The 12,280-nt window shown below is 44.0% G+C and overlaps 1 protein-coding gene across 5 annotated transcripts in view; it reads left to right on the top strand.

Moving 5' to 3' along the window:
- The window catches only part of EVI5 (ecotropic viral integration site 5), a 125,481-nt gene extending 123,802 nt beyond the window's left edge, over positions 1–1,679 (top strand). For 4 of the 5 annotated variants that reach the window (XM_084637796.1, XM_084637794.1, XM_084637792.1 and 1 more), the window contains one exon: positions 763–1,678. In XM_084637796.1, the coding sequence (XP_084493922.1) occupies positions 763–1,074 (312 nt within the window). In that variant the 3' untranslated portion in view covers positions 1,075–1,678. Of the gene's footprint in view, positions 1–762 lie in introns of all 5 variants that reach the window. The other variant, XM_084637795.1, reaches the window with a different exon arrangement.
- Positions 1,680–12,280: the final 10,601 nt, after the last annotated feature.

Here is a 12,280-nt window from a genome sequence, read left to right on the forward strand (position 1 = left end):
ACTAAGTACACTTTACCTGTGTCCCAACCAGTTTTGTTTTGTAAGACATTTCTCTTTAAAATTGAGAGTAGTCTTTTCTACTGACAGGAAAGGTAAATTTCAGAGTAAGAATGCAGGTTAAAACCTTCATGCTGTGGTTCATTGGAGGTTGAGTGGGTGGGGGGAAAATGATGCTCTTTATCTTTCAAGGTGGAGAGAACCAATTTTATTGCTCTTGAATGCTGTTTACTTGCTCTTCCACAAAACATTTGGCAATCGCCCCCCCCCCCCGCAACAGAAGCTTTTCTCCTTGTTTTTTTTTTTCAAATTAGATGACAAGCACAAAAAACCCTTCCTGAGATAATACACAAAAGGAAATACAGAAAAGTAGTGACTGTCAAGTAATAAATAGGGCTACCTGAAATCCCACAGCTGTAGTATTTTCTCAGTGGGGATGTCCAAAGACACAAGATTTAGCCTCAGTAACCAGAGGAACTTGTACATACAGTTTAAAATTTTCAGGAGTACGATTAGTGCTTTTTGGTACCAAACCTGAAACACCCTAAAGAGCCTGATTTCAAAAAGTGCAGAGTATCCACTCGACCCCTTTCTGAAGTTTCTCTTCTTGGACATTCAGACTTTAGTAACTCTTGGCAATCTTGGTCCTGCTTGCATTTAGAAATCACTGAATGTCAAGGATACTTTATTTCTCAAACATGTTGTTTTTATTCCTATTGCTGGACTCTTCATCTGTGATTAAATGTTAACTCTTGTTTTTAACAGATCAGATGCCTAAAAGGCCAGAAAGGCTTCTCAGACCAACCCACTTTTGATGGGATTCACATTGTCAACCATTTGATAGGAGATGAGTCATTTCATTCTTCTGATGAAGATTTTATAAGTAACTCCATACAGGAGGGTGGGGTCCATTTTCATTTACACAGAAGGACTGGACAGATGACTTTGGACCCACCTGTGATAGATAGCAGTGACAGTGATACTGAAGACGGTGTCCTAGATACTGGGGATACGGACAAGATTATTCCAAAGCGAAAGAACCAGCAAAGACTGGAATCCTACTCTACTACTGTGTGATCATCACTGTGACTAGCATCTAAGACTTCAGCATTCTTTTAAGAGTTAGGTTGTCAAATGACTAAAAATGCCCAGCTCTTGGATTAGATAGCTATTGTGGCTTGTCTGACATATTTTATATATAATATATGTATATATGTATACACACTTTACTGTTTGCCTTCTACCTTTGCCAAATTGTCATCACTGACATACTAGAGAGTAGGTTGGGAAGAAGTTGATGGATGACACTTCTAACAGTATTACTGAATATTCCTTGTTTTAGAAAATGCAAATACATAATTTCTTTAAATGCATAACAATTTTGCAGTTCATAAACTTGGGAAATCTTTTCTTCAAAGAAACTGCTCTTGTGCAATATTTTATACTCCATGAACAAATGTGTTCTTTTTACATTGTTATCCATTTGTGATCAAGATGGACGTTAGCAGACTAGCTGATCATGGTGTCTGATTATTTTTTGTTGTTTGACTGTTTGGTTTTAATTAAAAATAACTATTATTGGAGACCCATAAAAGGCTCCAAACACAAGCCTTTATTTCTTCTGTTTTTAAATACAAATTAATGGTCACAAATGTCCAAAAGGTTTTTAAAATCATTCTGACTTTTAATTTTTGTGCATCTGCTTTTGATTTGTTGCTAATAAAAAAAAAAAAAAAAAACCTGGTCAAAGTATGTTAACTACAATGTTTATTTTGTACATGTTTATATCTCTCTGCAGCAAGCTGAATATGTATATTACACATTTAATATGAGGAATGTAAATGTTGCAAAATGACTATTCTTGGCATTCTAACAGGAAGATGAATTCTGTATAAGCATATTGATAGTGAGTTACAAAATTGAGGCAAAACACTCATCTTACATTTAATCTCTGTTTAGCTACTGACACTAGCAGGTTCATGTCTAACTAAAATGCTTTTTCACAAACACTAATGACTGAACTTTTAACTTCATATATATATATATATATAAAACTATAATAAATTTTTCATGATTTAACACTTGTTGTAGCATGTATTGCTTAGTAATAACTAACGTCTGTAACCTAGAGATTCTATAGGTGACTGCACAGTGCGGATCCAGAGTAGTTCAGATAAAGTATTTTTATCTGGTTTTAAATTAACTACCGTTCAAATGAAGGATTGTTCAAAGATATCTATATTGAGTTATTCTGAGGAATTTCATTATAAGAATATCTAAGAACCAAAAAGCTAATCTTCGTGCATCTAATGAAGATGCACATGATTTAATACGGAGCAATGACATGGAGTGAATGCGTGCTGGGTGACTGGTCATTTCTGTCTCTTTCCTCACCCCTAAATGAAGCCCTGATTAGATCTCAAATTCTTCCTGTCCTTTCCAAGGCCTTTTGAGCAAACTGACTTGCTACTTCGTCCTGCACAGCATTTGAGACACTAGTCTCAGACACTCGCTAGCCCAGAATATTTCTTGACATAAATGTATCACTGCCATTCTCCTCTGTTACAAATTCCATGGAAGTACGTACTGTTAATATTAGCAGCTAGACGGCTTGTGATTTGAAAGGAATTAAATGATACTGCAAGGTTATGGCACAAGCTTGCTTTCTCTAGAAATATTAAAGTTCATCTAGGTATTTAAGCATGTACTTAAAGTTAGGCGTATGCTTATAAGCTTCAGTGGCATTACCAGTGCGTTGAGTTAGGCACATTCTTAAGGACCTTGCTGAACTGGAGCCCTAGTCTCCAAGTCCCGTATGGGGCACTTACGTTTCCTTGGCTTTTAATTTTGAAGATTCCTAGTCTTTTTGGATGAGGCCGACACAGGATCCTTTTTCACTTAGTGAGTTAAACTAGTTACAGAACCTGACCATTTAAAGGAAACCAGCTCCATGAAAGAAGTGAGATTTGGGCATCTTTGCCACACTATCTCTCCTAGGTCGATCATATCCAGGCAATAACTGACTATAAAATGGGCAGGTGACACCTTCAAAGTTAGCTACTACTTGAGCTCCTGCTACACCTGGTCTTTGTCTCAGTTATTTTTGAGGGTGTACATTAACTTTATCTGTGACAATATATTTCTCATCATACATGATGAAGTTTCACCCTATTGCAATAAACATTTACTGTTTTAACACCTGAACCCTGCTAGAAATGTCACAAAGCAAAAATAATCTGAGCTCTCTTGCTTACTAACGTTTAGGTGATAGTTGCCTTATTTTCCCCTAATAAGCATCTGTCCACCTTTGTTTGCACCTGGATCATTGGCACCCATGTGGATAGATGACAAATTATTCTTTGCCTATCCATACCAGCTGCAAGTCTCTCTTAAAGGTAATATTCTGCATTAAGTGGCAGGAGCAAAATTCAGTTAGAGGATGGTTGTAAAATCTTTTTTTGTTTGAACAGCAAAGTGTTATGATCTTGCAATAACTGCCTGACTGCCCCAGTGATAGTGAATGAGCCTAATTGGTAAGGGCTGTTTCCTGAACTTTGTTTTTATACATGTTAATAGCCTAGATTGTTTTATTCATGCTGCTGCTTTCCATTTCATTATCAAAATATCAGTGAGAGAGTACTAGCAAGGTTTAAGCCTGATCCAAATAGCTGAATTCTACACAATAGCCAACTGTACTACAGTGCACAACCTTAACTGACCTGCCATTGGGGCCTTATTTAATAATTCTCTTAAAATTGAGATCTTACCATACATTAGACTGAAAAATTATAAATATGAGCAAATTAAATGATACATGGGGTGGGTGGGTGTATAAATTTAGTGTTGGGACTGAGGACCAGACCAAGAGTCAGGCTGAGAAAGAGAGATGCAATGCTGGAGAGCCAGTGAAACAATCAGTCTCCTCCGTTTAAGTTATATTTCATATCGGGGGGTGAAAATGCTTTTTTCCTCTTTGGCACTCTGAGACTACAGAACACAGGTCAGTATCTTAGATGTCTGTATACTAATCCAAGAAATATGGGGAATAAGCAGGAAGAACTAGAAATGCTAGTTAATAAACACAACTATGACATAGCTGGCATCACAGAGACTTGGTGGGATAATGCATACAGGCTGGAATATTTTGGTGTGGCAGGGTACAGCTTGCTCAGGAAGGATAGGCGGGGGGAAAAAAGTGGTGTTGCCTTTTCTATAAAATATGTATACACTTTGACTGGATGGAAATAGGAGACAGACTTGTTGAATGTCTCTGGGTAAGACTAAAAAGGGTAAAAAAAAAACCAAAAAAAAAAAAACCAAGGGTGATGTCAGGGCAGGCGTCTACTACAGACCACCTAACGAGGAAGAGGGGGTGGATGAGGCTTTCTTTTTATATAAAGACAATATCATGCAAAGCACAGGACTTGATGGTAATGGGGGACTTCAACTACTCAGACATCTACTGGGGGAAAATAACACAGCAGGGCACAGATTATCCAACAAGTTCTTGGAATGTATTGGAGATGATTTTTTATTTCAGAAGGTGGAGAAAGCCACTAGGGGAGAGACTGCTCTAAGTTTGATTTTGTCAAATAGGAAAGAACTGGTTGAGAATTTAAAAGTGAAAGGCCACTTGGGTGAACGTGATCATGAAATGATAGATTTTGTGATGCTAAGGAATGATGGGAGGAAACACAGCACAATTAACAAAATGGATTTCAAGAAGGCAGACTTTATCAAACTTGGGGAGTTGGTAAGTAAGATGCCTGGGGAAGCAAGTCTAAGGGGAAAAACAGTTTGAGAGCTGGCAGTTTTTCAAAGAGATATTATTAAGGGCACGAGCAAATTATCCCACTGTATAGGAAAGACCGGAGGTATGGCAAGAGAACATCATGACTTAATCAGGCGATCTTCAATTATCTGAAATTAAAAAAGAATCCTACAAAAAGTGGAAATTACAAAGGATGAATATAAACAAGTAGGACAAAATTAGAAAGGCCAAGGCACAAAATGAGATTAAACTAGCTAGAGACACAAAATTTAACAAAACATTCTACAAATACATTAGAAGCAAGAGGAAGACCAAGGACAGGGTAGGCCCGTTATTCAGTGAGGGATGGGGAAACAATAAGAGAAAATGTGGAAATGACAGAAATGTTAAATGACTTTTTTTTTTTTTTTTACCAAAAAGCTGAGTAGCAATTAGACATCTAACATAGTGAGTGCCAGTGAAAAGGGGAGAGAACGCCAGGGAACCGAGGGTATTCCAGGGGTCCAGCGGCCCCATTGATCAACTCCTCACCTTCCCTTCCAGTGCCTCCTGCATGGTGAGGAACAGCTGTTCTGCAGCATGCAGGAGGCACTGGGAGGGAGGAGGAGTTGATCAGCGGGGGCCAGCAGTCTTGGACATGATTCTGCTCCTCCCCTGAGCGCACCCCCTCCGTGTGCCTCCCCCTCCCTCCTAGTGCCTCCTACATACCGCTGAACAGCTGTTCCGCAGCATGCAGGAAGTGCTGGGAGGAGTTGATCAGCAGAGCCCACTGAGTCCCCCCCTCCCTTGGCATACCCTTGCAGACCCCAATTTGAGAAACGTTGGTCTAGATAATACTTAGTCCTGCTTGAATGTAGGGGACTGGTCTAGATGACTTCTTGAGGTCCCTTCCAGTTCTATGATATTTTCACATGAATTTGGGAGAATTTGGAAGCCTAAAGCTTTTGAGCATTGGCCAAAAAAACCCGAGTGCTTTTTAAAGCTTTCTCCTGTTGGGGATCTAACACTTTTTACAGCAGAACTACCCCAATGCTATATTGTAGCAATATCTGTGGCCTAAACCATTTTTTAAATGTATGAATGTTAATTTTTTTCTAACACACTGTTACTCAGAGTCTGTTCTTTATCCTTGGTCTAGGATTTATATTTGAGAGACTGTTACACCTGGATCACTTCTTCAAGGGTTTCTTCCGAACTGTGAGGGCCAGAAACATTTTCATATAATTTTTTTAGGTCCTGGACTAGCAATGACACTTAACTATTTGTTGACAAAAATAGTTGTTTGTGCTCATTATGTTGTTTAATGGTCTTATCGACATATCAGCATATCTAAAGGTATGTGTGCTATAGATTCTTATACTGCTCTTATCACTCGGAGGGGGTCTACACTGCAGTAAAAGACCTGCTGCACAGCCACGGTTGGGTCAGTGGACTTGGGCTGCTGGGTCAAAAACAGCCATGTTAGAGGCTTGCTTGGACTGGAGCCTGGGCTCCAAGACCCGGGGCGGGGTCTCAGAGCCAGGCTCCAGCCAAAGCCTGGCTACCTACCCTGCTGTTTTTAGCCCCATAGCCTGAGCCCCAGTCAGCTGACCTGGGCTTTGAGACTCAGTGCGGCAGGTTTTTGACTGCAGTGTAGACATACTCTGAGCACCTTCCGGTAGTGCATTAAGCAATATGATTACACATCTATTGAGCATTTTGTTCTCTCATCCTCGCCCCAGTGGGAGACGATTGTTTTAGTAGTGTTGGATTTTGATAGGGATTGGAGTTTTCTTATTTTGTTTTTTTTAAATAAATAAATGTACCTGTTGCTATATGTTTGTATTGGAGAAGGCATGGTCACAGAAATGTGCCTTTCACTTGGAGCAGAAAGTGGTCAGGTTTGTGATGGTCTTTAGTTCCTGAGCAAGTTCATTCCGGTCTCTGACCACCCTCCAAGAAGATTTGGTCTCCCACACAGAGGAGCTTCACTCTTATTGTTGAACTTTCCATTGTACCAGAGAAGTGAAGTTATTAACTGCGGTCTTCATCCCAGAGCTGAAGACTCTCTTTTAGGTGTCCTGGGCCCAGGCCATGGAGCACTTTGACAATAAGGCCCAAATCTTTGAACTTGATTTGATATTCTGTGGGAAGCCAGTGCAGGGAGCAGAGGACAGGTGTGATTTGCTCACCATAGCCTGTGTGGCTGAGGAGACGTGCTGTGGTGTTGTGTACTGTTGGAGTTTCCTAAGTGTTGAAGGTTCATGCTTAAGTATATCACATTGCTGTACTCCAGCCAAGAGGTGAAGAAAGCAGGAATGATTGAGGTCAGGTCTTTGTCTGCCAAAATGGGACAGAGTCTCCTAGACAACTAGAGATGGTTAAAAAGTGTTGCACATGGCCGTTGCAATGTGTGAGCCCAGTGTCAACTGAGGAATCCAAGAGTATTCCTGGACTGCGGTCTGACTTGACAAATTGTGGATGTGAATCTTCAATCAAAGACTGCACCATAGCTGTGTAGACTCCTCCAAATACTTTCCTCTTCCCGCCAGCATCAGCTCCTCTAAACAGTTAAACCAGTGCAACTGTGTCACTAGACACCTACTACTTGAAACTGGAATTATATTGATTTAGCCAGACTAAACTGCTGTACATCAGAGTTAAAGTGATTAAAGAGTATTCACAAAGGGCACTGCACCAGTTTAACTAAATCAGTTCTTGAAATTATTTAAAATGGTGCAATGCCTGTGCAGATAAGTTCTTAATTAAACTGCTGTAAGTTTGCAGATAGGTTAAGGCTTCAATTTGATTGTATGGATTTGCAAGAAATGCATTTATTTTTAAAAAAACCACCCTAAGTCTGAGATGTACTGAAGACAAATTTCTGGATAAAATTTGAAGCCAGTGCAATATTTGTGTTTTTAAGCTAGAAGAACCCAAAGGAATGTAAGGAAAATAAGGCCTAAATTTAAAAAAGGAAGCATATCTAAATGCTTCCTCTTCAAAAGTTACTCTTTTACTGATGAAATAATTTGAACATTCAATTGCCCCTTGAAGAGTCATTGAGCCAGACTTGAAGACCAGATTCAGACAATAATGTATAAAACATTAAGTGGAAAATCTCAGTGCAAAGTTAACGATGGAGTCATTTCTGACTCTTCCATAATTCTGGGCATATTGGGAGGGAGGGAGGAGAGCTCACTCCTATTCTGCTCCTTTTGTGTGGTGAACTTTTAGGTTATGACCAGGCTTTCCATAGACTTTCATAATAAGGTCTCAAATGTTATAGTGAGACTGGTTATTAAAAACCATATAGCTGGTCGTGGTGGATTTCCAGATTGTTAGTTTACATATAGTTCTAAAGCAGAGTTATACGTTTTTAAGATATATGAAATTCTTGATCCTAAACGTACACTATGAATTTTTTTACTTCTTTGCTTTAAAGGAGTGTATGAACTGGTTCAGGTATAAAATAATAGTTATGAAACATGTTTATCCAGTAGCCCATAGCATTAAGGATCATATGCTACAGAATAAGAAGCACAAAAACAGCAACAGTGTGATTTACAATAGATGATCTCAGTAGCATTAAATTTCTATAAACAGCCTCTTAGAGCAGTGAAAATGTTGCTTAACTCACACACAAGTTGGCCACAGTCTTATTTTCACTGGCTGGGGATAAATTGTGATAAATAAGAGACAACCCCAATCTACAACTATGCACTTCTACTTTGCAAGAATTAATTGTCCAATTAAATACCAAATTAATTTTGAAATATAAAAGCAATAAGGCATTTGCTATGAATCAGGGTATATTACACTATTTATTGTATAATATAACTGATACCTCTGGTTTCTCCAATCCTTGTAATGACGATAGCAAGACCAAAAGCTGTAGCCATAAAATATGTGAAATGGTATTTCTAGGGAAAAAGGAAATATAGAAAAAAATATGTGCTCAGTCATTACCTTTGTAGCTACACCAGCCAGGCCTGGCACAAGGAAATATGCAAGCATGTTACTCTTCTTTTAAAATCACTGGATGTCATGTTAACTCGTATAGCTATTAACAGTGTACAGGGTTTTTCCCTGCATATGGCAATCTGGCTGTAAGATTAAGGGCCAATCCTTGCAGTGCAATCCTCACATGGACAAATAACTCTTATTTGTTATCAACAATACCTGGTGAGGGGCTGAGCATCCGTAACTCCAGCTGATTGTCACGGAAGGTGTGGGTGCTTGGCACTGTGGAGGTTCAGGTCCTCTGTTGTGTAAGTGAGGGTCTGGAGAATTGTATTAGACAAAACTTAAACTTACTCCACAATCTGAGAAAGTGAGAGGCGTAGCCAAAAATATCTTGGAAGAAGTGATGAAAAACTCAGCTGGAGTTTATTCTGTCTTTTAAATTTAGTTCTCCACATACCCTGTAGAATCTTCAGTTCTCTCTCTCACATTCACACAGTTCATGGGTATATCTGACCACACACACAAGCTGACATTTCACGCACAAAACCAGTTCTTCGAGTGATTGCTCATGTGTATTCCACAATAGGTGGGCATGCTCGCCATGTGCACCGGTGCTGGAAGTTTTTCCCATAGCAGTACCCGTAGGGGGGCGTGCCCTCCCCTGTGGCGCCTGCCTGGCGCGGTATAAGGGGGGCTGTGTGCTCCCCCCACCCTCAGTTCCTTCTTGCCGCCAGTGAAGGTGCATCGGAACTGCTCTGCTCCAGCTTTGCTGCAGCTCATCCCCAGAACTCTTCATTTGTTCAGTAGTACCTGTAGTCAGTTAGTTTAGTTAGCCATTGAGCCCGGGGCGGGGCATGCTCTGCGCCCCAGGCTTTAAGTCGTGCGGCTCTTGTAGGTGCTCTATACCAAGGAGTGACCCGCACGTGGGTTGTCTGCGCTGCTTGGGAGAAACCTATGTCCGCGAGAGGTGCAAGATCTGCAAGTCTTTCAAGTCTCGGACTATAAAAGAAAGGGACGTTAGGCTCTGGGCCATCCTGATGGAGTTGGCGCTGGCCCTGACCCTGGCGCGCTGCTCCGAGCCAGTACCTGGCGCTGCGGCGTTGGTACGCGGAGACCCTCCGGTACCCTCGTGCAGTCGGCACCGCTCCCCATCCATGGGGCACGCCAAGAAGACCGGAAAGACTCCCTCTTCACAACGGCACTGAGGGAAGTCTGGGACAGAGGCCAGACCCATGTCGGGTAGTCCTCGATCTCCATCGGGCCCTAGGCCTCCAACTCATGTTGAGCAGAGTAGCCCGGCCCCTTTGGAGCAGGCCTCTCGGGATGTCCGGATGCCATCTACACCCGAAGCCCTCCAGGCAGCCAGGGACGACATGTCCGTGCTGATGCCTGTAGTTCCGCCGATGTCAGCCCTGTGCTCCAGAGGCAAACTGCCGCTGGGATCACCACAGTCGCCGCCGGCCAGGTACCGGTCTCGGTTGAAGGAACGTTCCTGACACCGCTCGCCCAGTGACCGTTCAAGGCTTAGTCCATGTGGATCGCCCTCAAGGCCAGTCGGACTGTCCGGATGGGTGCGGGCCAACCGGGACTCCTGGCACCGCTCGTCTTCGCGAAGCAAATATCGACAGGACGGTGGCGGACGTTGCCAATGGTCCTCGTTTCACAGGAGATACCACAGTCGGTCGTGGCATGATCGTCGATGCCTTTCCTGCTTGGACTCCTGTTCCAAGTCTCTGCCAAGGCACCATAGCCCCAGGCTTCGATCACCGGCATCTCACCGACACGGGTCCGCCCGTCGAGGCTGTTCGTGGAGCAGCTACTACCGTCAGTGCCGCTCCTCCACATCGAGATCATGGTCCCGTGGCCGACATAGGTCCTGGCACAGCCGATACTCCTGGTCCAGAGGCAGCAGCGGATCATATGCCAGTTCGGCCTCCCCTCGCAGCCACCCGTCTACAGGCCAAGCTAGCCAGCCCGACCAACTGGCCTCGCTGGTGCCGCAGCAAATACAGTGGCACCAAACATCGTGGCCAGCCCAGTGGTACCAGTGGGCACTGTGGTGTCTGGCGCAGCCCCCAGTGGGGGCTCGCTTCATGGCCAAGGCCCCGCAAGCACTGTCAGTGGCCATCTTTAGAAAAGGTCGGTGGGACCTGTGTTCTTGGTACCATGCCCGGAGTCCGACCAGGTGTTGGATCCTCCGGTGCTGGATGGCACCCAAAGCACCGCACTAGCTTTGGCCCGTCCGGAGGAGCGGATTGTGGCCCTGCCCCCTCTGTCCCACAGGAGGACTACCAGGCTCACCAAGACCTCCTAAAAAGGGTGGCAGCGAGCCTCCATCTCCAGGCTGAGGAGATGGAAGGGCCCTCAGACTCCCTGTTCAACGTGCTGTCCCCTTCAGCACCAGTCAGGGTAGCCTTGCCCCTCCATGAAGGAGTGGCAAGAATTTCAGATGCCCTGTGGCAAACACCAGCCTCATTGGCTTCCATCTCTAAAAAGGCAGAGCACAAGTACTTTGTACCCATGAAGGACCATGAGTATCTGTATCCCCACCCGGCACCCAACTCCTTGGTGGTCGAGTCAGTCAACCATAGGGAGCGGCAGGGGCAACCAGCCCCGACCCCCAAGAACAAAGACTCTCGGAGGCTGGATACTTTTGGGAGAAAAGTTTACTCATCATCAAGCTTTCAGCTATGAGTAGCAAAGCATCAGGCTCTCCTGGGTCGCTATGAGTTTAACCTCTGGGAATCCCTCCCCAGGTTTGAGGACTCCCTCCGGGAGTGCGATAAGGAGTTTAAGGTGCTTGTAGAGGAAGGGACAGTGGCTGCAAGGGCATCCCTGCAGGCCACTTCAGATGCAGTGGACACAGCCACATGGTCCATGGCCTCGGGAGTGTCCATGAGACGGGCATCATGGCTTCTGCTCTCTGGGCTCTCCAGCAAAGTGCAGTCATCAATGCAGGATCTCTCTTTCAACGGGAAGGCTCTGTTTGCTGAGGAAACGGACACAAGGATGCATGGCATGAAAGACTCCCGCATGACCCTTAAGACCTTGGGCCTCTACGTCCCTCCTCTGACAAAACCCAAGTCCAAGCCGCAGAAGGCTCCCACCCAGGCCACCCTCCCAAAGTACGAGGCCACCCACAAAAAGCAGCTGGACTATAGAAAGCGTCTGCAATGGCAATCCCAGCCTGCCCCCCAGCCTGGGTCTTCTAAGGGCAAGCAGGTGGGCAAAAGGCACTTTTGAGGGCATGCTCGGGGGTACCCTGCCAGTTCTCAGCAGGGACCTACCCCCAATAAAGCTCCTTTTCTCCAATCGGTTGTGTGCTTTCCTTCCGGAATGGTCGCCGCTCACCTCAGACTGATGGGTCCTCAACACCATCTCCCGAGGTTACACCCTTCAGTTTACCTGCTCTCTGCCCAACCGTCCTCCGCCCCTGTCCCTTCCGGGGGACCCCTCTCATGAGGCCCTGCTCAAGCAGGAGATGGGACGGCTCCTGGACCTAGGAGCTATAGAGGTGTTGCCCAAGGAGTTCCTGGGCAGGGGCTATTACTCCTGGTATTTCCTTAT

Source organism: Lepidochelys olivacea (assembly GCF_965140295.1).
Source record: "Lepidochelys olivacea isolate rLepOli2 genome assembly, chromosome: 8".
Lineage (NCBI taxonomy): Eukaryota > Metazoa > Chordata > Testudines > Cheloniidae > Lepidochelys > Lepidochelys olivacea.